At 36.4% G+C, this 27,381-nt stretch overlaps 1 protein-coding gene across 2 annotated transcripts in view; it reads left to right on the top strand.

Annotated features, from left to right (window-relative positions):
• PLD5 (phospholipase D family member 5) overlaps positions 1-27,381 on the top strand; it is a 155,550-nt gene that overhangs the window by 57,827 nt on the left and 70,342 nt on the right. For both annotated transcript variants that reach the window (XM_075748792.1, XM_075748793.1), the window contains exon 3: positions 22,592-22,760. In XM_075748792.1, the coding sequence (XP_075604907.1) occupies positions 22,592-22,760 (169 nt within the window). The remainder of the gene's footprint in view (positions 1-22,591; positions 22,761-27,381) is intronic.

The raw sequence follows: 27,381 nt of genomic DNA, 5'->3' as shown, positions 1-27,381 counted from the left end.
CCCTCCCACAGGGGAATGAAGCCTAAAAATTTCAGTGGGACATTTAATGCTGTTTGAGAGGCTCTGTGGTTTTGGTGCAAAAGTAGTTTGAAGGTGTGCACAAGTTACAAAAGGGCAGGTTTGCATTTTGAGACCTCAGCAACCATGGACTTTGCTTTTTTTGTAATCCTGTGGTAATCAAAGGCCTGTCAGCTGGTTAATCTGTCTCTGTACTAAACTTGTTAATCCTCAAGCTATTTCTGAGAAAACATACTGCAAGGTAAAGTGGAGCTGACTGAAGATTTGTTAGGTATGTTATGGTATTAAAGTTGTATTTATTATCTTAATTATTGCCCTGATATATTTGTGGAATATGTATGCTATAATCAAAAATACATTTCTCTAAGTTTTCCACTTGCCCTAATTATATTAACCTAGTATGCTATTAGATAACTATTCCATGTGTAGCAATTCTAAGAAAGAATTAGTTATAGATTCTTTATTGAAAACTTAGATTTTAATTGTTTCTATTATATCTTTCATCTGGAAATAAGCTGGAACTGTCATGTCCAGAGTCTTAACTTGCAAATTCTGACTTTGTTGTTCCTAGTTATAACTAAGATGAGTTTATTTGAAAAATCCACTAAAGATAATAAAAGCTTTGAATCAAGTTCCTAAATTTATCCACAAACAATAAAAAGTTAGCGTTTAATTTCTTTGGGAGGTGCATAGGTGCGGTGTTTAATCAGATCAAAGACCAAACACCCATTTTCTAAATGCTACCTTTTATTTAAAACTGGCTTATTTAATATTGGAAGTAGGTGGCCTTTATAACAATCAGTTCTTTGTTGCATGTTTGCTCTCCAGTTCTGGCAATCTATCATGATGATGATATGTTATTCTTTTTCCCCTCTTCCATTTTTCAGCTAATAAGAATTCATTGAACTCATGCTGTTACTAATAACGTGGCAATGAAGAGGGATATTTGTTTGACATATTAATTCAAGCTTAATGGACTCCCTATGCCTCTCACCATCTAGCAAGGCAAGAATGCTGATTGGCCTTTTATTAATAATGACTGTAGTGTAGGACAGTCTTCCTAGACATTAATGACAGGTTAGGAGTAGAAGATAGCTGGAGTTATAGTGAAAAACAACTAACCTTTGGCTATTGGTCCTCAATCCCTAGGAAATGTTCTATGTTTGTCTCTGTTCAAGGTCAAAAGTAGCAGCAAAACTTTGAGTTTCCCATCCATGACTATTTCTTTCTTATGAGTTCATGTTGTAAATATTGTCCCACTGTTCAGTGCCAATGTTTTAGAAAGCTAATGCATGCTAGAAGTTTACCTCATTGCATGCACAGTGGCCAGCCTTGAAATTGTTTGTGCAGAATACCTGATCGCATGAGATGAAAATTTCCCATCTCTACATCAGAAAGAGAAAAAGTTAAAGAAAGGATCTTTGCTTATTTTCTGACGAGCATATTTCCAGCAGGTTTTTTTAAAAATCCATTAAGACTCTTTTCTGTTGCTTAAGCAGCTGCAAGTTGATAGTTTTAAAGGCAAAGCACTGTCCACCCCACTCTGGCTTTGTGTGATGTTGGCCCCGTATTGGTATTGGATGTAAAAGGAAAGGATAGTAATTAACAAGAGTAAAGCGTGGAGTAGCTGAATTTTATTTATTATTATTAAGTGAAACAATCATCATTGGTTTTGTCCATCTTGGACCTTTTAATTTTACTGTCAGGCATTTTACTCATTTGTAAAACTATTGCCATCTCTTTCTTAACGTGCTTCTCAAAAGTCCCCTCTGTAGTGTGCCGTATGCCGGAGGGGAGTGCAGCTGTAGGCAGGCAAACGAGCTGTGATTGCTGTTCAGACCAGCAAAGAGTTGGGGCCCCTGTCTCCATCTGCACCCTCTGGGTGCTTATTTCTTGTCTCTAAGTGTCTCTGTTGGAATATTGCTACCTCTCTGAAGTAGGAATTACCATGTTTGAATGACATTTAGTGCAGTAACTACTGAGTTGAAAGGTGAAAATACTGCTACAAGACTATACCTGAACACAGAGTTCCCACTTGGTCACCTCGTGACTGCTTGAGGTCTCACATTTGGAGAGAGATGTTTACCTCACAAATTACTTCCAAATAAGTGTAAGACCCCTACATACCAAGTGTTTTGATTGTTTGAAGAGTTAACATGTTAAATTTACTTGTCGGGTTTTTTGTTTTTTTTTTTTTTTTTAAATTTACGTCATTTTAAATAAAATTTTAGTAACAACATTTATCTCATTAAGAAGAAAGTTCAGTTTAATCTAAAATGTATTTGGTATGCAAAGCATTTGTAATAAACTATAGTCTACTTGGAAGTCTGTATTTTACCACGGCTCTAAAGGAGCGTGACAGTAACACAAATGATCCCATTTCAGTAACTGTTCACTGTGTTTTTAAAAAAACATGTCCCATTTCCAGTGAAAAAGAACCAATTTGAAGCAATCCAAAGCATTTTCAGCTGGTAAAATCTTACTATGAATTTGAAGACAACATTGGAAAAGTGATTTTCATGACAAAGGCCATTATTTTGTGTATGGCTACTATCTAGAAGCAAAACATTTATGCTAATGCTTAGCAATACTTTGCTGAAAACTTACAGTAATTTTCTTATCTTTAGTGAGGTGGGTTCATTCATTTTCTAGTTGTTCCTTGTAGCACAATAGAAAGCCCAAATTTCAAGTAGTCAATAATCCAACTAGTCAATTCTTGGGGTTTGTACAAGAAAGTGCTTTGCATGTGTGGTTTCTGGGTTTGGAGCTTTGATGGGTTTTGATAGAATAGTTGATGTCTTCTACCTATAATAATTTGTTTATTTTTTATATATATATATTTTTTTTTTTTTTTTTTTTCCCCTCTGGAATGTTTGGAAGGGAAGGCACTGAAAAAACCTAGGTCAGTCAGTCAACTAAGCACAGCCCCATACAGTCTCGACATTTCACCAACTACAGAACTAAACTATGTGAAAACTGAAAAAAAATCCCCATTCCTTAACCTGTACAGAGCTGCTTGTTTCAGGGGGTGGGCAGGTCAGGGAGTGTTCAGTATATATTATTATGTCAACAAAGCTTCTTAGTGGGGTTGTTTTTTAATTATTTTAAAAATGAATATGTTATGATTTTTATTTTTTTTACACCAAGTGACTTTATTGTTCTGATCTTCATTTTAGCTATTTGTTGTCTTTTAATAATTTGACTTAGAACAGAAAGCTTGCAATCATAGAAGATGTTTGATTTTCATAAATGGTCCCACCCTCATCAGGAAGTCTGTTCATGTGCTGAGAAGACAGCATTTTTTTTGGCTATTGTATGCTTTAAAGCAGAAGTAATTTCTTTTTCATGAGATCATATTGTTATGGCTCACGGATGTATTTTATAACTACACTATAATTATAAGTTATGTGGCTACTGCTTCTTGTTTTCAGAAACTGGAATGAAAGAATATAATAATGGGTAAACTTTTTATCCCATGGATTTACACTAGAGATGTGATTCTCATGTATTCCAGTATTCCAGCTCAAAGACACTAGGACTGGAAACGACTTGAACTTACCTCTAAATTATAAGACGTGAAAGATACATTGTTAATTTAAATAATAAATTTATAACTTCTTCAAAGCTCTCAAAATTGTAATTGCAATGCAATTATTAAATAGTGAATTAAAATTCAGCAATAATGAATGAGGTGAGGAAAAAGGACTGCCTAGAAGAATACATAGAGTGCATAAATGTAAAACAGTATTATGAACTTGCAGTTGATACTGAAAACTACTATTTTATATTGGTAGCAGGGGAAGAATTCATTAAAATGTAAAAACAGAATAAATGGAAAAAAAAGCACATCAAAACACTTTTTAATTTTTTCCATTTTAATTTGTTACCAACACTGCACCTCATTTCTGTTATTTAATTTCTTCTTGGCTCAGTGTCATATATTTTTAAAAAATTTTAAAATCAAACATACTAAACAATATTTGGAATCTATTTCGTTAAATGATATAAAATCCTGCTTTAGCTTCATGCATGAAGCCTATAGAAAATCTTGCTAAGCACACTATATTTTCTTTGTGTAAAAGGGTAAAATTATTGGGATTTCTTTTAATATTGGCAAACTAGTAATGAATTATTTGCATAGCAAAATTAATTTTAATTTGTCTCTAAACTGTTATGCTCTGTGTAGTATTATGTTATACTCTTATGTTTGCTGCAACACAGATGTGCTGTTCCGTTTTGCGGTACTGCTCTGCGTTTACTTACTGAGAATTCGAGCAAGTTTAGGGATGTTCAGTGTCTGTGCCAGGCTGTTATGGTCCTGTCCTGTGATTGCCAGGCAGTTATGTCTAGAAGTAGATGAGCGTTATGTCACTTAAGACCATTTTTTATTTTTTATTTCCCCCCTGGAGTCTATTTGCTATTGAAAGAATGCTATTTATTTTTTAAAGCAGACAAAATATGCCCCACTGTATTAATCTGCTCACTGTACTGTTATCTTGAGTCTGCTTTCAGCTTGTTTACACTGACGCTGCAGAGAAGGTATCTTGGTTTTGGCAGGGATAGAGTTAATAACAGGAATAAGCCAAATCGATTTCCAAGTATCAGTACCTAAAAAGTCTGTCCCAAACTTGCAAGCTTGAAAGTACCATGGCAGTCGGGAATGCACCTCTGGCCTCTTACGCATTGCTTGCATACCTTCTGCCTGTTTGGGTCGTGGGGATTTTGAGGGGAGTGGAAGTGTGGTGGTGGTGTTTGTCTTAGGTCTGTCCTGCTTTCCCTGCTTTTTCTTTTGGTAACCTCTGTCAGAATTTATCATTCTGTAGTTTTGTTTTCATTTATGCTCTTGAATAGACATACTACTTGGTGAACCCTTTTGAATTTCATATTTACTTTCAGTTTGTTCTTCCAGGGATCAAACTAGTTTACCAAAGAGTTATTTTTCCAGACATGCAATTTTTAGATTGTTATTTATTTTATTGTTTACATTTGTAGGGTATATAAAAAACATTGCTGTTATAAACAGGCTTGTTTTAAAAATTATATTTTTCTGATTGTATTTGAGCTAGTGGCAAATAAAACAGTGATTTTATTCATCCAGTTAGTATTTGAAGCTGGACAATAGGAAAAGAATATAGAGAGTATAAAATAAGAATGATTGAAAATGTTTACCTCTGTGTGCACTAAATCATAGTAATGGCTGTGGTGTTATCCAAGTAAAGTGCATTTTTTTGTCCAGGATAGATTTCCAGAGTGAACTTCCCAAAACCTACCTAGATAATACAGCAGTGAGGATATTTTAGCATAAACTGCTGAAGTTGGATCAGTGACTTAATGTATATTTGGAGGACTGTCAGCAGAGACCTGAAGGATTAAGGAAAACCAGGAAAGAAGTTACATTGCAACATATTTTGAGAGGAAAGGCAAATGCAACGTATTTTGAGAGGAAAGGCAATTTGGCGAAGAGATGCTAACTTCATACTTGGAAGACTTTTTAGAAATGCATTGTAAGGTGAATAAGTATTGACAAGTATTCATTTCAAAAATTGTGATGAATTGAGTCAGAAAACAGCTTAATGAAGAGAGGGCTAATAGAATGGAAACTGTCCAGTCAAAAGAATATGTACAGGATTTATTTCTCATCTGTTCAGTATTCAGAAGAACAGGGAAAATATTATTTACTAAAGGCTTTATCTTGATCCTTTAAAAGAAGTTAGTGGAATTTTGTTAAAACTTCCCCAGGCACAGGAGTAAGTCCTGTCATAAACAACTATTTTAGTTAAATTAAAAGAAATGCTTTCAGTCTTGGTTTTGCACTTGGTTACTCTGTGGCCAAGTTGTTCTTCATCATGTAATTATGCTACAATTAGAACAGACCAGACAATATGCTTATAATGTCATATCAGCATCATGCTGATTTTAAAACTATTTTGAGAACTCTAAATTGCTTGTGATAATTCTGTCCTCTTACTTTGTCTTATTGTAACTTTTATCGGCAATGGCCTCCTTTGAAAAATCATGGCTAGAGATCCCAAATTGCACCTTGTGTACTGAAATACAAATTAGGCAGATTTGGGGAACTGAAGTCCGGAAAATAATCCATAAAATATTTGGAGGTTTTTTTTAAATCTATTGAAAATAAAAAAATCACCCCAATAAAAAAAAAAAATCCACCAACCAGGTAAGGTTTTTCCTACTCTGCATTTCTAACACTGCTACCTTTTTAGCAGAGCTCCCCATCTCGTCCTTCAGCAGCAAATTTGGGATTCCCAATTAAAATATTTCTCTGGGTAGTTACAGATCTGGGAGATATGCTCAGACAGAACCAAGTAGAGCTCACACCACTGAGCTCACAACCATGCCAGGCAAGGAGGTTGGTGCCTGCCTCTATAGAGTGAGCAGTAGATGGAAAGCACAAGAGCTGAGCTATAAGCTTTTCTTTGTGTCTTCCCTTTCAGAAGAGTATCTTAACCACCATATGAGGGACAAGGCCAGGTATATGTTTCGTGGTGTGTTTTGTGCTGTCTGTGAAAACTGTGAATAGGAAACAATGCAAAGTTTGTAGAATGAGCAACCGTGTAAAGAGAAAGCACGTGAGGTTTTGTTGTGTGTGTGCCCACAGATGAGGATAGTCCCAGTGGAACACGGCCCTTACAGCAGATATTAAACAGCCTTGAATGGCTTTTTTCTACAGTACTTTTGATCATCAATAACCATTTAAACCTGACTGTTAAAAATGTTCACTTGCAATTTTAATTCCTTGCAAATTAAAACGTTTGTGATTCATCTACTTACTAATTATGCTTTTTTTTAATATGCATAAACTCATGAGACATAAAAAAAATTGCTGGGCCAGAATTAACTAAAGTTGAGTATTAATGAGATCAAACAGAGAGTTAATGGATTTGAGAAGTGAACTACTGTAGAATCCCTTATGTATAGGCTTTTTTGGAGGTTATTTAAAATGATTAAATCAGAGCCAACTGAACTGTTAGGAGTTTCGTTATTCACTTTAGGGAGGCCAGTGTTTAATTTATTTTGCTTCACCACAATGCACCATCTGCCTCCTCAGGTGAGGGACACGTGGGGATCCATGGAAGTGTATGGTTGCCGTAAACAATCGGTCTGCACCTGCGAGGACAAGAGGAAACCCATCAATTTGGTGGGAAGCCTTTGCTTGTCAGTGGACAAACAGGAGAGTCAAAGAGCTGATATTTTCTTACTGCCTTTCCCTCTCCCATCACTATTAATATAAGCCTTTTAGAGTCTTTTGTTCTCTGTAGATTTGTCCCCATTTCTGTCTTTGGAGCATCAGTAATGGGGGCTTTGTTTTAAAGACGCAGTGCAGCTCCACAATTACTTGTGTTATTTATTGGGAATCACTGGAGCCAAGGGACAGAGACATACTTGAATACTTATGTCCTGTCATAGCATTTCCATTGATAGGCATACTTTGGTTAAAGAGAAATAGGCCATAGGAATTATTTCAGGAAAGGTTTTTTTTAAAACATTTATTATCAGTATTAACTAAATATTTATAATCAGTATTAACTGAAGTACCAGTTCACAGAAACAAATTCCTCCATCCCTGAGGTTTCTCTGGTGTTGGGAACAGAGGAGATGTGAAATCACAATCTGTACTCTAAAGAACTTTAGTCTCGATCTTGTAAGGAAATTAAATGTAATAAGCTTTTATTATATCTCTAAAATAGCCACCGGAGGCTATTTTAACATTTTAACTTTAGTTATGTTAACTGAGAAAGTACAGATCTAGAAAATACTGGAGACGGGAAAATGAAATTATTTTGATTTTTTCCATAGGGAAAAGGAATAGCCTGACTAATGAGTAACAAATAAACTTTTTTTTTTCTTTTTTGGATCAAGATAATGTGGCTTCATATCCGATAACAGAATATTTTGTGTTTCTCTGTCCTTGAAACTATTTTTATGTAGAGATTTCCAGCTGTAAATGTCTAAACCCTTTTATAAGCACAGCTGCTGAACTGGAGTACATCAGGGAATATTTTTGCTTTACTAGTTAGTGTTCCTATTGAAGTTTCTTTGATATAAGCTTTACTTTCGGCTTTATGTATCAACCTTTCTTGTCTTGCAGTTGGTTTTGTTCTATAATAATTTAATTAATCATTTCCATATATCTCATTCACTGTTACAAGTGAGTTTTCCACATCCCATCTCCATTGCTTTTTTTTTTTTAATTTACTCATTATAATTTATGATTAAGTCAAGTAAAATTCTTTTCATCTGTTGTGGTGAAAGCCTGGTCTCTCTGGGATTGGTTACTCAAAGCTTTATCCTTTCTCAGATAGTGTTTGTAAGTTAACAGATCCTCTACTTAAAAAAAAAAAAAAAAAAAAAAAAAATTCCAGCCTGTAAAATTTGACTTCAGTGTTATAGAATGTTTTAGCACAGAGATGGTGGAAAGAGGGATTAAAATTTCCCTTGATTTTGTAAAGAATAGATTGTATCAGCCCAATGTATTTCCAATGATGAGGTAACTGACCAACAAGGTAAGGCAGTGGATCTGCTCTGTATCCATGTGAGCAAACCATTTGGTGGATGAGAAATTGCCGCAAGGGAAGGCAACAATGGGTAATGTAAAATCATGAACAGGGAGGGTGCAGCAGTGTTTTTTAGAATTAGTGATCCTCAAGATCAATACCGTTTAATATTTTAACTAGTGTACTTTGTGCTTAAAAACTAGTTTGAGAAATATTGTCAATGTTAGGAAGAACTTGGTAATTCTGCAAAGGAATTGAATGATATCATAGAAGGCAAGAGGTGATCTTATGGTCTGGAGTTACAGAAAAGTTGCTTAATACTGCAAAGTGCAAGAATCATTCATTTACAGATGAAAAGCAAGAATGAGTGCTACAAATGAAGAACTGGAGGAGCTGGGTACTAGGGCAGGGCATTTTATTTGATTATTAACATTGGCTATTTGACTTTTAACAGACTAGGATTAGATGAAAAACTTTATCAGATTTCTCAGGTTGCTGTTCATTTGAAATCGGTGTAAAATATCACTAGCCTTTATCATAGAATCTTTATTCCTAAAGTTAATTTTTTCCTTCATGACAGTTTTCTTGTTGCCTTTAAAGAACTTTCATATTTTGTAGTAGTAATTTAAGGAAATGGCACTTTGCTTTTGTCACCTATTCAGAGATAGTGTGTGCAACCAACAAATTTCTTCAAGAATTGTAGTTGCAAATTCTACAGTTGCAAATGGCAAAATAATATTGAAAAGTTGTTGGGATGGACCATGTTTGATGTTAGGTAGCAACAAGTAATCAGACAACACTGATGTCCCTTATATAAAGACACAAAAACTTTTGCATTCGTAACTTATTGAGAAGCTGTTTCTTCTGTTTGCTTCAGCTGGTTTTTGTTTTTGGTTGGGTTTGGTGGTTTGTTTTTTTTTTTTTTTTTTTTAGTGCCATTGTTATTTTACAGGGAAGAGCATGAATTGGGTGGAATACCAGGTATTCTGTTGGGCTCAGAGAGTTGTGATCACTGGTACCAATTCAATGTGGGCAAATGTGAAGGGTTGGAATAACCCTCTGCAAGTGATTAGAAGGCAGCTTTGCAGAAAAGAATCTGGGGGTCTTGGTAGACAACAAGCTTGAATATAAACCAGAGGAGGGCAACTGCATGCTGGGCTTTATCATCCAGAGTGTAGCCAGCAGGGCAAGAGAAATTATGCTTCCCTTCTTTTAAGCACCTACATTTGGAGTTCTGTGTCCAGTTTTGAGTCCTCCAGTACCAGAAAGACACTGACACACTAGAGCAGATCTAGTGAACCGTCACTAGAATGATTAGGGGACTCGAGTGCACAAAGTACAAGCAGAGGCTGAGAGAACTGTTTAGCCTGGAGAAGAGAAGGAGAGATCTTAGTGCTGTCTACAACTACCTTATGGGTGGTTATAGAGACAACAGAACCAGAGTCCTCTTAAGGGTGCACAGTGATAGGACAAGAGGCAACAGATACAAACTGTGGCACAGGAAGTTCCAATAAAGTGCATAGTTTGGGTTGTTTTTTTGGTTTGTTTTTTTTCTCCATTGTGAGAGTGATCAAATATCAAAACAGGTACCTGGAGAGAATTGTATAATCTCCATCCTTGGAGATATTCAACACTTTGGTAAAGTGCTGAGCAACTTGGTCTAAGTGGACCTGTTTTGAGCAGGAGTTTGGATTGGATGACCTCCAGGGGTATCTTCTAACCTGAATTATTTGACGGCGCTATCTGTTGTGTTGTTTGCTGGAATGCCAGCTGGAGTGCCTTATTCCCTGTGCAGTGGTGTTCTTCCTTACAGTTCTGTGAGATTTTTATGTCCACTTCTCAGAGGGGTGTCTGCCTTCCCTATGGTTCAGTATGACATAGGTGATTCTGGCAATCTCTAGAATCTTTAATAAAGATTAATCCTGGGTCTTTCAGTAGAATTTCTTCAAGTTTTTTTGCTGCAGATCCCAATCATGATACAATCGCTTATCAGGGACTGGGTTAATGCCTCAAATTTGGTCTTTGCAGACTTTCTGTATTTTCACCTTCTTTTTGTCCTCTCTGCTTCACAACATTTCTCATGCTTCATATTTCATGGAGTTTATCACACTTCAGATTCTGTGGTTAGTCTGTTCTCAGATTAGTTGAAAATAATAATAAAATGTCCTCAGGAGCAGCTTTAAGTGAAATAATGCTACCTCAACCATTGGCTGTTTTGTTGAAATGTGTTGCTTACAGTTTCAGAAAAGGGTTGCAAAAAGATTTTTTTTTTTTTTTTCTATGTCTGTTATGTATTTCAGCAGTCATCTGGCTTTTAATTGGTCTGTTTCTTTAGTCTTGGTATCTTTTTACTTTGTTTTATTCTTTGAACTTTACAAATTACAGCAGTCATGCAGAAGCAGGGAATGACAGAGGTCTGGTTTAGTCAGTTTTCTGACTTAAATATGTCAATAAAGTAGCAGCTGACTGTAGAGCCTCCTAAAGATACATTTCCCCGTAGACATCATTAGAATTAAATCTGAATGAGAAAGTACATCATCTGAAGGCAGAAAATAAATATAAGTGATTCAAAAATGCCCTTTCTTCAGACTAAGAATGGGAAAACCCTTTTTCAAATTTGTGAGGTTATAATGGATCTTAAATACAACTTTTGGTTTCCTATGGGGATTTACATACCATTTTGGTTAACAGTTTGATTTTAGTCACTTCTAGGCAGTGGTCCAACTGTAATTTAACTAGATTTTCTGTCTGTATACTGTTTAAGGGAAGCAATTCCTTAGGAAAACTCTAATAAAAGACAGACTTGCTTAGAGATAGATGCAATACTATTTACATCAGGCAAGATGTAACCAGAAATGCAAAGGAAGTATTAATGCCATTTTGAAATGCATGGGTAAATTTTAATCTGGAATAATATGTGTAACTGACCATCAATAATCAAAAAGGTTGAACTCATGCTGAGTAGGAGGAGATTTTAGGAATGAGGAGTCTATTTAATAAAAAGACACTGAAGGCACTTGGCTGTGCAGGGTGAAAGTTAAGAAGGCAAATGATTGTCATCCATAAAAAATATCACAGGAGAGAGAAAATCCCAGGTGGGATCTGGGTTACTGAAGATAAAGGATAGAGGAGGTAAAAGGATATCCAAGTGAAGCAAGTTTCTGCCTACAAAAGCAGCAAGATAAAAAATATTCCAGTATGACAAGCGGTGGTAAAACCCCTTCCTTGTTCTAATAGCTTTTCCTCATCTGGATAATTTCAGTTCATTCAAAATGATGAATTTTGAGCACTTGCAGCAAAATTTAAATTTCATTGTATGAAACATCATTAAAACGAAGGATAACTGTGAGAGAAATTCTCTTTGTTCCCTGTCACAAAGTGCTCCACAACAAGCTGGAATGAATGTCTGAGCATCTGGGGAAAAAATGAGGGAGGGAAATGATGATAAATAAGGGAAATAAAGAATGACGTTGTGGTAGTCATAGAGAATCTTTGATGAAGGAAACTTGTTATGCTACCTGAAGTTTGGCAGAGCAGATGTGAGCTCTTGGTATTGTGACCCCAAATAAATTTCAGCTGTATGCACATGTCGATATGGCATCCTTCTTCATTGGTGTTTTGTTTTAATAAGATCACAATGCAAGCTGATTTCCCTCCTTTGTCTTAAAACACTATTGTGAAATCACAGTCTAAAAGGAAGTTATTTTGGCACATGGTAGGATGCAGAAAAGTTTTGTAGCATGTTTTAAACATGATGAGGACAGAGGTGTGTCACAGCCAAATTTTAGAGCTGCTGTCATGGCTGATCATACGCTAACAATAGCTTAATGGAAGTGTCTTAAAGAAAGCCTGAATATATAGGAGAAACAGAGGGCAATTCCCATTCTTAGTCTGTGTTCGTTAAATAGATTTCACGCACATCCCCAAGGCTTATATCTGTTGTGCATAGAGAGAGCCATGAGCAGAACATTGCAATGTTTGACCCCTGTATTCTTGTGCCTTCTTGTATGTGAAACTCAGCTACACTGTACTCTGAAATGAATGATGATTAATGTCTAGATATATTGTTGCTTTCTTTGATGTAAAAGTGCCTCTATTCCATTTGAGAGCAATTTTTTAGTATTTCAAACAAGTGATTGTTCAGGAAAATAAGATTTACTTGAACCTTAAGAAATTTGTTTCTGATCAAAATACAGGCATTATCCCATTTAAAAAGGGTCTAAGTCAAAGTTCCAAGAGCAAGCAAAGAATTTCAAGAATCTAGAAATGTGCAGTATGATGCCTTTTCTATTGATTATGAATTCTGAAATGTCAGCTCCCATTAGAACGTGGGGAGAGTTAGATGACTGCTGTGCCGATTTGGTTCAAATAATGTCTTTTTGACATCTCTAGTGGCCTTATCAAACAATCCAGGCAACTTTTTGCATTATGTTGAATAGTAAATGTATTTATCTGAGTGCTGAACTTTTAGCTTAGTATGAAAATTGTGGTACGTTTCAGTTCTGATTACTATTTAGACTACATAGGGGGACTTCAAGAGCTGCTGAAACAGATTGGATTTAGATATTGATGATCCGGTGCTCATCAGTTCTTGCAAGATTTCACCTGAAGTGAAATGATTAAATAGGACACATGAATGTTTCCTAAAATGAAACTTTGTTCTGTCTCTTGGAAACTCCGATGTAGGTGTCACCATTGCAGCCCCTCCCTCTAGCAAATAACTCTTTCCTTGTAGAATAAGGCACTAATTGTTGTAGATGAAGATGGGAAAGCTGGGACCATAAAGCATAGGATTTTCATTGGGATTGTATATTGATTTTTCTGGTCAAATCAGCCTTAATTAAATCTGTGGTTAATCTACTGTTAACTTCTGGTATTAAGTTGGGTTCTTTTCTCTTCATGGGCCAAATTCATATACAAAATTGAAATTAGGAGCAGCACAAGACCTCTGCATATAGATTTTAATTTTATTATGTTTTTACCCTTGTCTTTATTAAACGTAGGTATGCTCATTTCTGGTTTGATGGCTTGGCTCCTCAGTTTGATATTGTATTTTGTCTTAGCTGGTGTTGATACACTTCTTGTCTGAATCAGAAACCAGGAGATATTTATGATTATTCCTGTAATTATTCCATAAAACATATATCTGTTCTGACAGATTCTAGGTTTTTATCTGTTTGGTCTGTATGTATATAAATGGTTGCAGAAGATATAAAAAAAGAGGAGAAATTATTCTGAGAAATTAGAAATTGTGACTATACTGGGCTTTATTGCAGGATTGTGAAGCAGAAAGTTACAGTAAAATGTTTTCATTTTGTTTACACTTAATGTTTACATTTAAATCTGGAAGAATTAGGTTTGCATGTTGAGGACCTGTCGTCTTTGCTGAGTTGCTGAGAAATGCCAGATTGAAGTCTAGAGGACCAAACTCCACATCCTGTCTGTTCAGTAATTTAACAGTCAATTAAAATCAATTCAGTAAATTAAAGATTTCTCTGGTCCACTGCATTCTTATGGTGTTGATTCTACCTGGTAGAGAGAGATTTCAGGGTCTCAGCTGATGATACCTGTTAGTTCGCAGCTTTATATTTGCTTACTTATGACTGGACTTTAATAATAAGTTGTATTCATTCGCTTTTGAAGTAATTTAAAAATATCTAAGTTATGTAGGTATTTTTCAACAAGTGTGCTAATGTTGTGGTTCAGGCGTAACATAACAGAGCTAGAAACCTAAAGCAAAGCACCTGAAGCAAAATCACATAATGTTTTTATTCCAGAAGGATCTTTACACATGTTTTGTCTGTCCCCTTTGATTACATTTTAATTTTTCTTTTTTCTTCTTCTTTTATGGGTGATTTGTTATTGAGTCTTAATGGTGCTAAATAGTTTTATAAAATGGCATCGACAACTTTCATTTCAGCATCCAAGTTATGGAGCAAGGGGCAGTTGATAAGGATTATTTTGGTATGAGCCTGGATATGTAATAGTGGAGGGAAAAGATCAGTATTGAGCTGGACTGGCCTGCATAATTCAAGAAAATGCCTAAGTCTGCATTAAGCATATGAGAAGTCCTAAGAAAATCAATAAGGCTACTTAAAGGCTCAATGCAAAGTTACACTTTATTTATATACTTGGGTTTGGATTTTTTTTTAACTGAGGCAAGTATCAGTCATGTTAGTACAAACAAATGAAGATCTTTAATGTTTGGTATTTATTCTTTCTTGTGTTTTTCTTTCCTCCCCATGTCTGTGCTCCTTTTTCATTGGATAGTTATATATGGCTGCTATCGTAGTTCCAGTATTAAAATCATCATGGCAGGCTAGATTGAATTTCTGACTAAGGTGCAGACTTGCTTTGGCACCGAACAAATACTCTCCCCAGTAGGCTGAAGTGACATTGTAAAACATCTGGTCAATTCTTTCTCTCTTTTGGATGCAGTTTTGCCTTTGAGAATTGAAAGTTACATCTGAAATATAACTGTAATTTTCACTTTATCACCTAAAATACATTTAATTAGAAATCAGTCACCGGTTTAAGCCTTGGATGACTTCTGGTTTTGTATAGCAGGTCCTTCTATTGAAACTTGTGTCTATGGTATGTTACAACAGAAATACTGTGTTGCTCATCACTTGAGGGAAGTTGAAACAGTAGGATTTTATTGTTGGTAGGTTCTTTCTGAAGATGATGATCTTTTTCCTACATAACAATCCATGGGGCAGTCCAAAGAGAAGAGGTATTCCTGGAGCGCTTCCAGTTATTTATTGTATAGACCCAGAGAAATGAGTTTAATTGTCAACTGGTAAAAACCAATATTGTTCCACTGGCATAACTGCTGACTGAAATTCGTATTTTTTATAACGTACCAACCAAGAATCCGGCATGTAAAAACTGCCAAGCTTGATGGATGCATTGTGCATGTCTGCGCATTATATTTGGCTTGTAGACATCATGATGAGTGGGCACAAAAAAAATTATGTGGGAACAGCAATAATAAAGTGATCTTCAAGTTGATTATGGAAAACATGAAAAGGTCTAAGTGATGAGGAGTTAAAATATGTGTTGGTATATAGTTAGCATACTGCAATTGCTTCTGTGGACCCATAAGAAAAATTGGAAGGAGATTTAAGTGCAAAGGAGCAGCCATAGAAGGGGAAGACTGAAAGGCAACTTCTAATTTTAGGCATTCGCCGAAGTGCGTAAGGCTGGAGGTCAGTGAACACTTGAAGTTGGCAGGGCTGGTTATTGTCACTCTTGTGCCACAGCCACCTCCTGCAGCTGCATGTTAAATAGGTTCAGGCTACTCGCTTGGCTGAAGGGGCCTGTGTCTTCTAAGTCTGGTCACAGATGGTATTACAGAATTTAGGCCACTGGTTAGGAAATCTGTCAAACCGCAGTAGGTGCAGGACAGCTTTAACTGGCTCTAGCTACACGTTACTTGGGAAATTATCTGCATGTCTTGCATTTGTAATGCAAAATGCTGTGGCCCTTTCTTGTTATCAGGGTGCACTGGTGGCATCCACGTTGTCCCAGGTGCTCAGTGAGACTGAGGAGTCACTCACTAACTGCTGTGCTGAAGAGCAGAAGCCCAGGACCAGTATGTGCCTCCTTGGCTTGAGGCAGCATAGCTCGGGGGAACGCTGCTTTGCTGCAGCCTGTAGCCATGGCTCTACTTCATTATATGCTTCAACACAACAGTCTAGTAGTCTCATTTACATGCACACTGCGATCCTAGTAAACCACTCCCCTTCTGTCCCACTAGGTTGTAATTTGTATGTCCAGGGACAGGGAACTTAAGAAATCTGCTTTAGGACCATCTAGTTGGACAACAGGTTTTTACCTTTTTACCCTCATATCTTGTGACTGGTTACCATTATGCTCCAGAATTATATGCAGCCAGATTCTGAAAAGAAACACAAGAGATGAAGAATCTTCCTTCAAAACAGAGACTGGTGCTACGTGTCTCTAAAAATTCCTGCACAATTTAATTTCTTAAAATAATAAGTGTTAATATGCTCATTACAGTGTTTTATCATTGAGTGCATGGAGTCTGTTGAATATACCTATTCATCAGGGACTCACTGAGAGCAGGTTGTCAGTTTAAACATCACACTAGTCTACTCTATCAAATATTCCGAAATGTTCAGATAAAGCTCTGTGCCGGGAGCCAAATGCTGCATGACTGCAGAGAAATATGTTTAATACCATAAATATGAACTTATTTACATTCACTGCAGATCTAATTCAAAGCATAGTCTTAAACCAAGCATTCAGCATCCCAAAATTTTGTCTCTGGAGATCAAAGTCGTCATGAATGAAATTCAAAAAGCAGACAAACAAATGTCAGGAAAGAGCCTTTGTAGTGTCCATATACTCAGGCGCATGCACATATACAAATGCACGCACACGTGCCTCACCAGTTGAGATTGTCAGTTACAGCTCTGTTACAGAGCTTGTGATATTCTAAGTTAGATGTTAATGATCTAGGTGCTTTTGAGTACTTATTTTGAGTTCACAGTCCATTTTAAATTCAATCTTATCTGCTCTCTGTTTCACTTTTAACCATTGTCTTCTGTCATGAGTTTACTTTAATGGATCAAACATATTTTATTTAAAATTGAAATCAACAGCATAAGTATGTGATAGCTAGCAGATTTTGTAACTTATTGTACTGGAAGAATTAGGTGTAATTAATTACAGAGTAAATATTACATATAATGCACAGTTTAATTTTTCTTTACTGGATATACCATGTAAATATCCAAATACACTGCATACCTTTATGCTCTAGAGTCTGATCTCAAGTAGAATAGTAGGGCTTGATCTTCCAAATCTTTACCACTGACTGTAAGGGAAATATCCAAATATATCAATAAGTTTAGCCATACTTTCTCTTTTTTTAGGACACTTCTCTGAACCGAGAAAAGAGAGTTTGTTCTACATGTTTTTGAAATAGTAATTATACTTTGTCTAGGAAGATATTACTTAATCCCTTTCAGAAACAAGAGCTGGAGCTGCAGTTCTGTTGACGAGCTAAAGTGAAGATGGTCTTAGCCAGCATGCCAGCTAATGAGTAGATCTGAGGGAGAAGAGTGGTAGCAGTGATGTGATGTAGAAGGAAGTGGAGGGCTTGAAGGTGATGTGGTGAAAGCCTCAATTGAAAGCTCTGCTCTGAGAAAGGTGGTAGGTTTTGAATGGATAGTAAGACTCTGGGTTATAACAAAAGAGGAGCTGGAACTCTGTGCTAAGCTGTGCCCCTTCAGAGCAGGGTTGGTGGTTCCAGGGCTTCTGGATTAAGAAAGAGAGAGGCGTCACAAGAGGGTATCTTTAACTAGGACTCCGGTGTTAGGGGCAGGACTCATGCACCTTTCCCAATCCTCTTTATTTTTCTTTTTTTTTTTCTTTTTTTTCCCCTCTCTCTCATCTGAAATATAGCAGCCATATGACAAAGATAGCCTTTGCTCATCTGTCATTTCTTTATTGTCTCATATAAAGTGTTTTCTTATCACGTTTCTTCCCTTTAATGCTGAATAAATTCAGATGTTGTAGATACACTGAAGTGCATATGACCTGGATTTTCTTTAGTGTATGACTCTGGATTGAGACAGAGTGGAGTAAAGAATGTTCTACAGCTTATCATTTTAATATGGTGTTAAGTTTGAACTATCAAAAGAACTTCTATACTTGTGTAATCATTACAGCTAAACCTTTCAACAGACAGAGCTATATATTTTTGCCAATAACCTCAAGTTTCTTTAAGAGACAGACGAATATATAGCCTCTGCCTATTTTCACCACCCTAGCCCTCTTACCCAGATGCTAAATTAAGACTATCTCTGTTTCCTTCAGAGGAAAAAATTGGTGTGAGATCAGAAACAAACTTTCTCACTTTCTGACCAAAGAACTGTCAAAGATGAAGAAGAATTGTTAGCCTGGGACAGAATTCACTTGGAATTGCTAAATGCAAGTCATGTAGCTGAGCTCTGAAGAGTCTTATTATTGAGGTCAAGGTCTACTCTTTGCTAGGCATTAAATACCATTACACTGCCTACCACATTTCTGTTAGCTTAGAGGAGCTTGAATCTCAGCTCTGACCCTTGTCTCTCTCTACTACTTCAGAGAAATCATATAACACTACTTTCAGGTTTCTCAGTCTGCGTAAGGTAGGTTTGAGAATATTCAGCTATATAACTGAAGAGGCTAGCCTATGTTGGCATTAATCAGATAGAAATTTAGAGCACCAGGAAATCAGGGAAGGGAAGGACATCTCATCCAACAGGTGTAAGGTTATCTGCTAATGATTTTGAGCATAGGAAAAGTCTGTTTTAATCACCATGCTACATTTGTTCTGGTTTGCTTTGTTAATATGCCATTTTTGCAAAATAAATTATGTCACCGTGTCTGATCTTCCTCAAGGTCTGTGAATGACCTCTCCTGGAAGTTTTCGTCATACCATATTTTAAAAACCTCTTTGTGGGTCATATTGGAACAAAAAAGAGAGATAAATTTAGCTTTTATTGATGGAATTGGGGCTTGCAAACTCGAACTTTTGCACAGAAGGTTTAACAAAACTCTTCTTGATGAAGCACTGGAACTTCACTATTGCGTGAAGAAAAAAGGAAGATTATGAAAGCAAAATCACTTAGTTTAGAAACTTGGTGATTGACTTTTTTTTAACTTCTGAGCTTGATGTTGAGTTTTTGAGTGGGTAGGGGAATATATTGGAGGGTTTTGGCGGAATGAGTTTATTATTAAAGGGAAGTATAAACTTTGTTTAGAACAACATTTTAATTAGCGCCCTTGCTAGATGAAATGTCTTTGTCTGCTAAAGAACACAAAGTACTTACTATTTGGTTAAACAAAAGACTAGGAAATATATTAACAGATAATATCTGTTCTGAATAATAGTTTCACTAACTGGAATGCATTTGGCTTCTATTACATAATCAAACCCAAATTACAGAATGGCAAGAGCTGCGTAGTCTCATTTCTTATTTAGTGCTAGTGCTGTAGCCTGCTGAGTGGTATGCAAATTGAAAAGTTGGGAGCTGATCCCCTAGTGAAGAGCAAGTTCATCCCAACAGTCAGGATAAACTTCCTTGCCAAGAGGCACCTTGTCCCTGGCAAGGGCCCTTTTAAGAGAGAGATTAACTTCCTTTTGCCCAGCAAATTTCCTTGCTACTTTCTTTGAATAAGTAACTGGTTTTAACTTGTGGAAAGGGAGGAAGAGCCCGACTTTATTGCATATCTTGATGTTACCTGTATCCAAATGTTATCTATACAGCTGTGGCCCACATCCACAGCTCTTCCTACATTACACTTTAAGGTATAGCTTCCACCAACTTCTGGAATCTAGGTTTATAATATATAGATATAGCATTTTGCCTTACTACGAACCTAAAAAACGTGAAGTCAGTGCATCAGAAACAAGCATGTATGTGTTTGCCTGGATCAGGGCCCTAATCTCAGCTATAGTATGTTAAGCTTTTTGGACTTGGAGATATTCAAAACCTGACTGGATGATGTCCTGAGCAACCTGCTGTCATTGACTCTGCTTTGACAAGGGGATTGAGCTACATGATCTCCAAATCATCTCAGCCCTTCTGTGACTCTGTGACAGCTTCACCTTTTTGGCAGCTTTCAACTTGCCAAAGACAGAGATGGGAAGAATTGAAGCTAAGCTAATGCTTTCCAGTGAGCAGTTCAGTACAGCCCACAGGAAACACCACTACAAGCCACTGGAATTGACCGTGACAGATTCAATCCTTTCAGTTATTTTGTGGGCTTCTGTATATTCATTTACAACCAGAAAACACTGTGTATGTCAGGCAGTATTCTAATGATGAGAAATTTTGGTCACATCTTGTGTTAAGGGAGTGATGTACACTTTCAAATTCTAGCTAAATCAGAACCACATTTGATAGATTATTTTTTGAATAACCGTTTGATATGAAGAATGTCTTTGGACAATATTCAAAATAACTCTCCTCTGTATATACGTGTGATTGGGTAGGGGATGGAAGAGACCAGAAAGACATGGATTCATTTCTCATCTTTGCCACTGGATTGTTGTGAGGTTTTTTATGTCCTTGTAGAGATCACTTTATCTTCTGTGTTTCGATTTCTTGCTCTTTGAAGGTGGCCAGCCTACAGGTCTCCATAAAACAGCTCGGGGAACATGGACATTGCTAAGAGCCCCAATATGAATAGTAATGTTAAGTATTGAAAAAGAGCTCGCCAGGCTTTCAAAGGATCTAACAAAAAAGTTTTATTAAGTTCTGTAACAGGATTAGATGAAGCAGAAATAAGTCTAAAACTTTGAGTGTTAGAGTAAAATAGTTTATTTTTAAAAGTATGACATTACTACAGACTAATGAGGGCACTAATTATTTTGAAAAGTTTGTAAACAAGATAGGTAGAATGTTTTAGAATAAAGACATTGAAAGACATTAAAAAAACCAAGTTGTGTTTTTAACACTTTACAGCTAATTTACTGGTGTTACAGCTCTGTTACTGTAATGCAGTTTTATGTTAATCAGTAGAATAGTGTGTTCAAAGTATGTTGTGGAGAACATCATCAGTAATTGTAGCTTAGTGATATCTATGTTGTTTGACAGATTTTAGGGAGTAAGAGAATATACTTGAATGTTTAATGAAAGGAGGAGCTGTGCCTGTTCTGGTTTTGGGGAGGATTTTTTGCCAGGCCAGGAGAGTAAGAATGTGATATTTACCACAGGTTTACTTTATCACAATTCTTGCTGGGTTTTCTTTATACTGTTAGAGTACTAATTGTCAGTCTTTTAAAGGGTTAACTTCACAAACATGCTTGATATTCTGAAATAGCTGTAAAAGTGTCCATGTGACCCTGTAGGATGAACTGAATTAATAGAAGATACTGTACTACTCTAACAGTCAAAAAGTGGACAATTGTCATTTACACTGGAGGTTTGTATTAATGATTTACTTTTTAAAAAGTTTACAAATTATATTCATGTTGCTGGAGTTGATAATTAATACTATTAATAAGTACAGAAACAGTCTAGAAAAACTTACTGTACTTGGATACAATGAAAAGCAGTATTCTCCAAGTCCCTACTACAGCTTTCCTGAATCTGGTTTGTAAGATTCACAGTAAAAGTGGCAGATGTTGGGGGAACTTATGAAAGTGCCACTTGGATAAGTTTAAAATTTCATCTGTTTACCTAAACACAGAATTAGGAAACTTGTTTGATTTGTGTTAATTTTTTAGATCCCTCTATTGAGTGTAGATTTACTGCTGCAATTTAAGGAAATCTAGCAGTGAGGCAGTATGCTGAATGAAACACGTTGTTTCCCTGAAACAGTGGAACATAAACTGTCAGTTTACTACAATGTTTGTTTAGCTTCCTGGATCTGTGTGAATGTATGTAATGTAATTTGCATGCATTTTGGATAATATAGAGAATAAGATGAAGGAGCCTTCCAAAAAGAATAGGAAATTAAAAGGGCATAATTCTTCTGTTCTTAACCACTGGATCCCAGGTAGAGCCTTACACAGGTAAACAAAAGCAGAAATGCTAGTTAGCTTAGAGCAGTTGGAAGGGGAGATTTCATATATAGAAACTGCAGTGTAAGAAAATGTCAGCTGTAAAAGCAAGCTTAAGAGAATGCCAAGGAGTATACCTCTTGCTACGTTGCTTAGAGAGAAGTAATGAAATGCAAAGATGAGAGTGGCAAAGCAAGAAGAGATTGTTTCATTCTTCCCATCCTCACCTTAAGGACTGCTTCCCTCTTACTGTGTTATAAGTAGTAAGCTTTTCCACAGTTAAGCTAATTTTGCAGAGCTTCAAAAGCTTAATTGGCTTTGCTGCATTAACAGAAGGTCATTTCCGCATTGTATTGTTTTGGGAAGTGCGGAGTATGACAGAACTGCAGAGTGAGTTGTGGGGTGGCACACTGCTGAGAGCCTCTGGGAGCAGATGTTGAACCACAGGCCCAAAACCTGACATTTACAATTTGGAACTTTTTCATAAAGAAAAGTGCTTTTGTTAAGCGGTTATTTTTTCCTTATCTATTCTCAGGGTTGCTCTTGTGGAAAATATTCCTGAAGGGATCAACTATTCAGACAGTGCACCATCCCATTTGTCTCTTTTCCAAGGCTGGATGAATTTGCTTAATATGGCTGAAAAGTCTGTTGACATAGTATCTTCCCAGTGGGACCTCAATCACAGTCATCCATCAGCATGCCAGGTATGTTCTAGCCTAACAAAAGAGTGGGACTTTAACAATCTGTTCTTGTTGTTTCGCTATTAATTTTTTAGAACTACAGCCCTTCCCTGTAGCAGACCTATTTGTTTGGGTAGTCTAAAGAAACATTTTCTTATGGGGATTTTCCTGCCAATACAATAGTTTTCTGAGAGTGATGGCACGCTTGGACTAGATAACACATCCGACACATGTTCATATCACTTCCATCTTAGGAAAGGATGTCATTGTGTAATCTTAAGAAACCTGCAAAATTGTACCTATGTTAACGCATCCATAATTTGGGAATATCCATAAATCTATACGCTTACTTTCTGTTTGGTGCAACTGATGAAGTAAAAGAGCAAGCCTGTGGATTAATTTGGCAGCCAAATAGATGGATAGAACTTTACGCTTATAGAGAACAATGTAGTATCAGGTGATTTCTCATACCTTTTCAAAATGAATCTTGGGAGGGAGCAGTGTTCAAGACTTCTGCAATTAAGAGCAACAGGAAAAATCATAAATCATAGTGAATGAGACTGACATGCATTACAATGATGCTGTGCCAACAAACACTTTATTCTTGAGAGCAATCCTCTTAGAAATATGGTACGGGCAGGTTTCCACTTAGTATCACTTGTGAAACTAAGGCATCAAAGATTTGATAGGCTGAGAGTATCTCCTCTTTTCCACCAAATCGATTCTTTGCTGAAAGAAGCCACTCAGCTGACATGAAATGGGGTTAAAATGACAGCTGGGTAACTGTAAGGAATCAACTCAATTTATACTGTGTCATAAACTCTTCACTTTCCTCTCTAGTTCTGTTAATGCTGTGCAGTAAAAAAGTGCCTTTTGGTAGAGAATAGACAAAGACTGATATTCTGAGCAACTAAAGATAGTACTGCAAATAGCCTGTGGTTTCAAGTCATTAACTGAAGTCCACTTCTTTGGAAAGAGGCTGTAGCCTAGTTGAATGGCATACATTAACTTCAGAATAAATCTGCTGCCTGACCGTTTAAAAGGGTGAAAATCAGAGGTGAGCAGCCAAATGAAAAACGTAGTGCAAACCCTTCCTTTTAGAATGCTTATAAATAGTGGAATATAGTTTGTGAATAAGTTTATTGAGTATCAAAATATTGAGATTTTTCACAATGTAATTCTGCAGCTAAGCTTTATTTAAATTTATTGCCTAAGAAACTTCAAACCCATGTACTGTCATTCAAGCAGATGAATTCAAAGAGCGCCTTAGATGTGTTTTGGATGTGCATGAATTGGTATGTGCATGAATCTTTTAAAAATGTTTTGTCTGAAAAAAATTCAACATGTCATTTGCTTCAAAACCAGCAGAGCCTAACAAATCCCAAACAGAGGACAAAAATAGCAAACTGGAAATTGGGATTTCAGTAGTTAAGCATCAAATCCATTCACCATTCCACATTCTCATGCAAAGTAAAAACTGTAAGATATTGCCGAATGTCAGAGCAGGGAAAGGAAGAAGATACATGTAAGAGCTGGATTTGCTCTTTCATCCTCAAGTGCACTGTTCAAGCCAGAAAAATGAAACATTTTTCGTAATATTCTATTCTAGTTATCTATTTCTGCCTGCTAGTAGTCTTACAAAAGTGAGTAATTGCTTCTGTTTAAAGGCAATTAATATTCCAGTCATTTCCTCATTTGTACAGCAGTATGGGCTGAACAGCTGATAGATCTTTCTGTCAAGCTTGTCTTTTTGTGCTAAAACACTATACTCTTACTGGCTAGTCTAATTCCTAAAGAATTTGCCAAGAGGCAAATTAGCAAATCGCTGCCTCAGAGCAAATTAGCAAATCTTAGCAAATCGCTGCCCCAGAGAACGTACACAAAGCTTAGTGTGCGAAAGGGAAGGGAGAAAACTTGTATCATTATATCTGCTTTCTCCACTTATAAAATGAAAGTGAAGTTGCAGAGGAGCTTCAATAATTGTAATCTAGTAATTTTCTGAAGTATAAGTCAAATGTCCTCAAGTCTTTACAATTTGAATTGAGGGATATCTGCCCCAAAATAGCAGAAGCATTAGGAAAGGTAAGGGGTTGAGATGCAAAACTTCCAGGTACTATGGTGCTTAGTGAGTAAGTTCTAGTTGTTCCTTGAACGATCCTTGTTTTATCGGAAACGAAGGACATAACCGTTTTCCATACAGACCCACGTCCTGCCCTATAACTAGCAATTTCCATTGTATGAATATCCAAGGCATATTGCAAAGCAAGGTTCTCTACAAGAGCACTTCAACAGAGGTGTATTTTTGAAGGAGAAAAGCTGAGTTGGCTAGATTGCTTTTTCTTAATTAGTTACAAGGTTTAGTTATGTTCCCTGTATATGCATTTGCAGAGTTGCATACACACCTGTATACATATATATGCACACATATGTCCAATATACATATTGAAGAAAAATACAGCAGGGAATTCTGCAATTTTATAGACACACATACATATATATATGCGCCCAATATACATATCATCTATATGTCCATTTTGTCCAAATGTATATAGATATGCATGTGCATATACAATTGTGCAGAATTTCCTGCTGCATTTTTCATCATTTTTGTTTGTGGGTATGTTACCGAGTGTCCTTGATAGTTGCCTGTCCATGTTTTGTTGTTATAAATCTAAATAAACAGTCATTGCTGACGTAGCTGTCCAGGTCACAAGTGCTGTGCTCAGCCGTCTGAGTTCATGAGTCTTCTGAAACTGGAGTCTTCAAATGGAAACACATGATGCTACAATGTTGTGCGTGCTTCCACAGCAGTCAAATAAACAAGTATTTGTTTGGCAAAATGCTGATTAGGCTTTCTACACTTGCTTTTCTCCCTCAAAAGAAAACCATGTGCTTTGGTGACTTAGTGATGTCACCTGTGTGGATTTGCAAGGTTGCACAGTAATTGTCATAAAGAGGATTTGAGCTTTTTGCGGAATGTGAATCTCTGACTTCCCCTGTGGCAATGTGATGTTTAGAGATATCAGAGGACAATGGAAACGGCATTTTTGAGGATTCAAATTCATTTGCAGTAAAAGGAGAGGTGAACGTAAGATTATGCCAATTTCATGATTTTCCCAATTCATTTCGTTTGGTTCATCTCATATTTCAAAACTTTTTAATTTAGAGTGACCTTTTATAGTTCCAGCAAGTGCTTCCTCACAAATTTCATTTTAAGTTTAACAAATAAGAATTAATGCCATCATGGTTTATTGGTATTGCCACAGTTACGGCACAGAAATCGGCTACAATCAGCTGTAGAGACTGCAGTGTGTTTTCTGTCGGCACATCTGGACACAAATATCTCTTCAGGTGGTGGCATTTCCCCAATGCAGTCTGCACTATGCCTAGTACGGACTGAGGCATAGAAAAGAAATTTAAAAAGAGAATTTTTACAATTAAAGCATTTTTTTAAACTCTGACTGAAATTCCAAAAATTGACATTCCCTCCCTTTTCATTAGTTATTTTGTTAGATGAGTTTGAGTAGTGCATTTGAGTTTCTCTGTTCTATATTAAATGGCAGAAGTTAAATTTAGGGTTTCTTGATTTATTTGCTCTATTGGTTTCTGCCAGCATGCTATGATTTTTAGTGATGTTTTATAGATATACCCAAAGGCTTGATCATAGGACAACTTTTAAAAATATTAGTAGAATTATATAGAATAAGTCCAGAAGAAAATTCTGGAAGTAACCAGTTTTATTTCTGTGGAAAGAAAAAGCTAAGCATTGTCTAAACAGTAGGAATCTAAGCCACCAAAGAGCACAATAATTCAGTTTTAGAGTACTTCAACAAATACAGGATTTTTGTGTTCATATCTCCCCTATTTTATTTTTAATGAGGAACACATGCTGATAAAGACACCAGCGGTCAAGGGAAATCAGCCAGGCTAGAATCAGTCTGCCTAGTGACTCCTAAGAAATTGCTTTGGGGGCAATTTCAGGGCCTTTTGGTAATGATAACTTTTTTTTTTTTTTTTTTAAATTGACTGGGTGGCTGTGGCAGGTACAGTTGGGATTGATGTTTCAGATGTATGGTAGTTTAAAGCTGCCACCAGAATGTCAGTTTGTTCATGTGATATCTACTTTTTACATCCTATTTTGTTACTTTCACCAGTTTTTTTTTAAAACAGCCCAGTGAAAAGTGTAAGAGAATGTTTTATGCTGGTTTCTAGTGGTATTGTTTGTTAAAATGCTGATAGGGTATAAGGTAGCACTTGGCTGCTACTACTCAGTCCTCACAAGCTGAGAATATAGAAATGATGGTGATCGCTGTCACATAGTCACGCAGCAGCCTGGTATTGTCTCGCAAAGGGAATGTGGTCTGAATGATGGCATGAGGGTTTGTATTCAACAGAAGCATTTCAAATGTGCTGACAGCAGTGACAAAACTCTTCAGACCTTCTGTCCTATCTTTTTCCTTTTCTTAGAACAAAACACTAAAATTGCAAGTAAACATGTCCAAAAGTATAGAAACTGCGTTTCAGATTAATATTAATGGGGGAAACGGCCAGGTTCTTTAACAATGAAGGAAGAATTTCTAGTACGTTACTTACTACAGTACGTACATATTTTTAAAAACAAGTTGTGAATTTTTCATAGTATTTT

Source organism: Balearica regulorum, chromosome 3 (assembly GCF_011004875.1).
Source record: "Balearica regulorum gibbericeps isolate bBalReg1 chromosome 3, bBalReg1.pri, whole genome shotgun sequence".
Lineage (NCBI taxonomy): Eukaryota > Metazoa > Chordata > Aves > Gruiformes > Gruidae > Balearica > Balearica regulorum.
The sequence above is the reverse complement of the archived record's forward strand: the minus strand, read 5'-3'. Positions and strand labels throughout refer to the sequence as shown.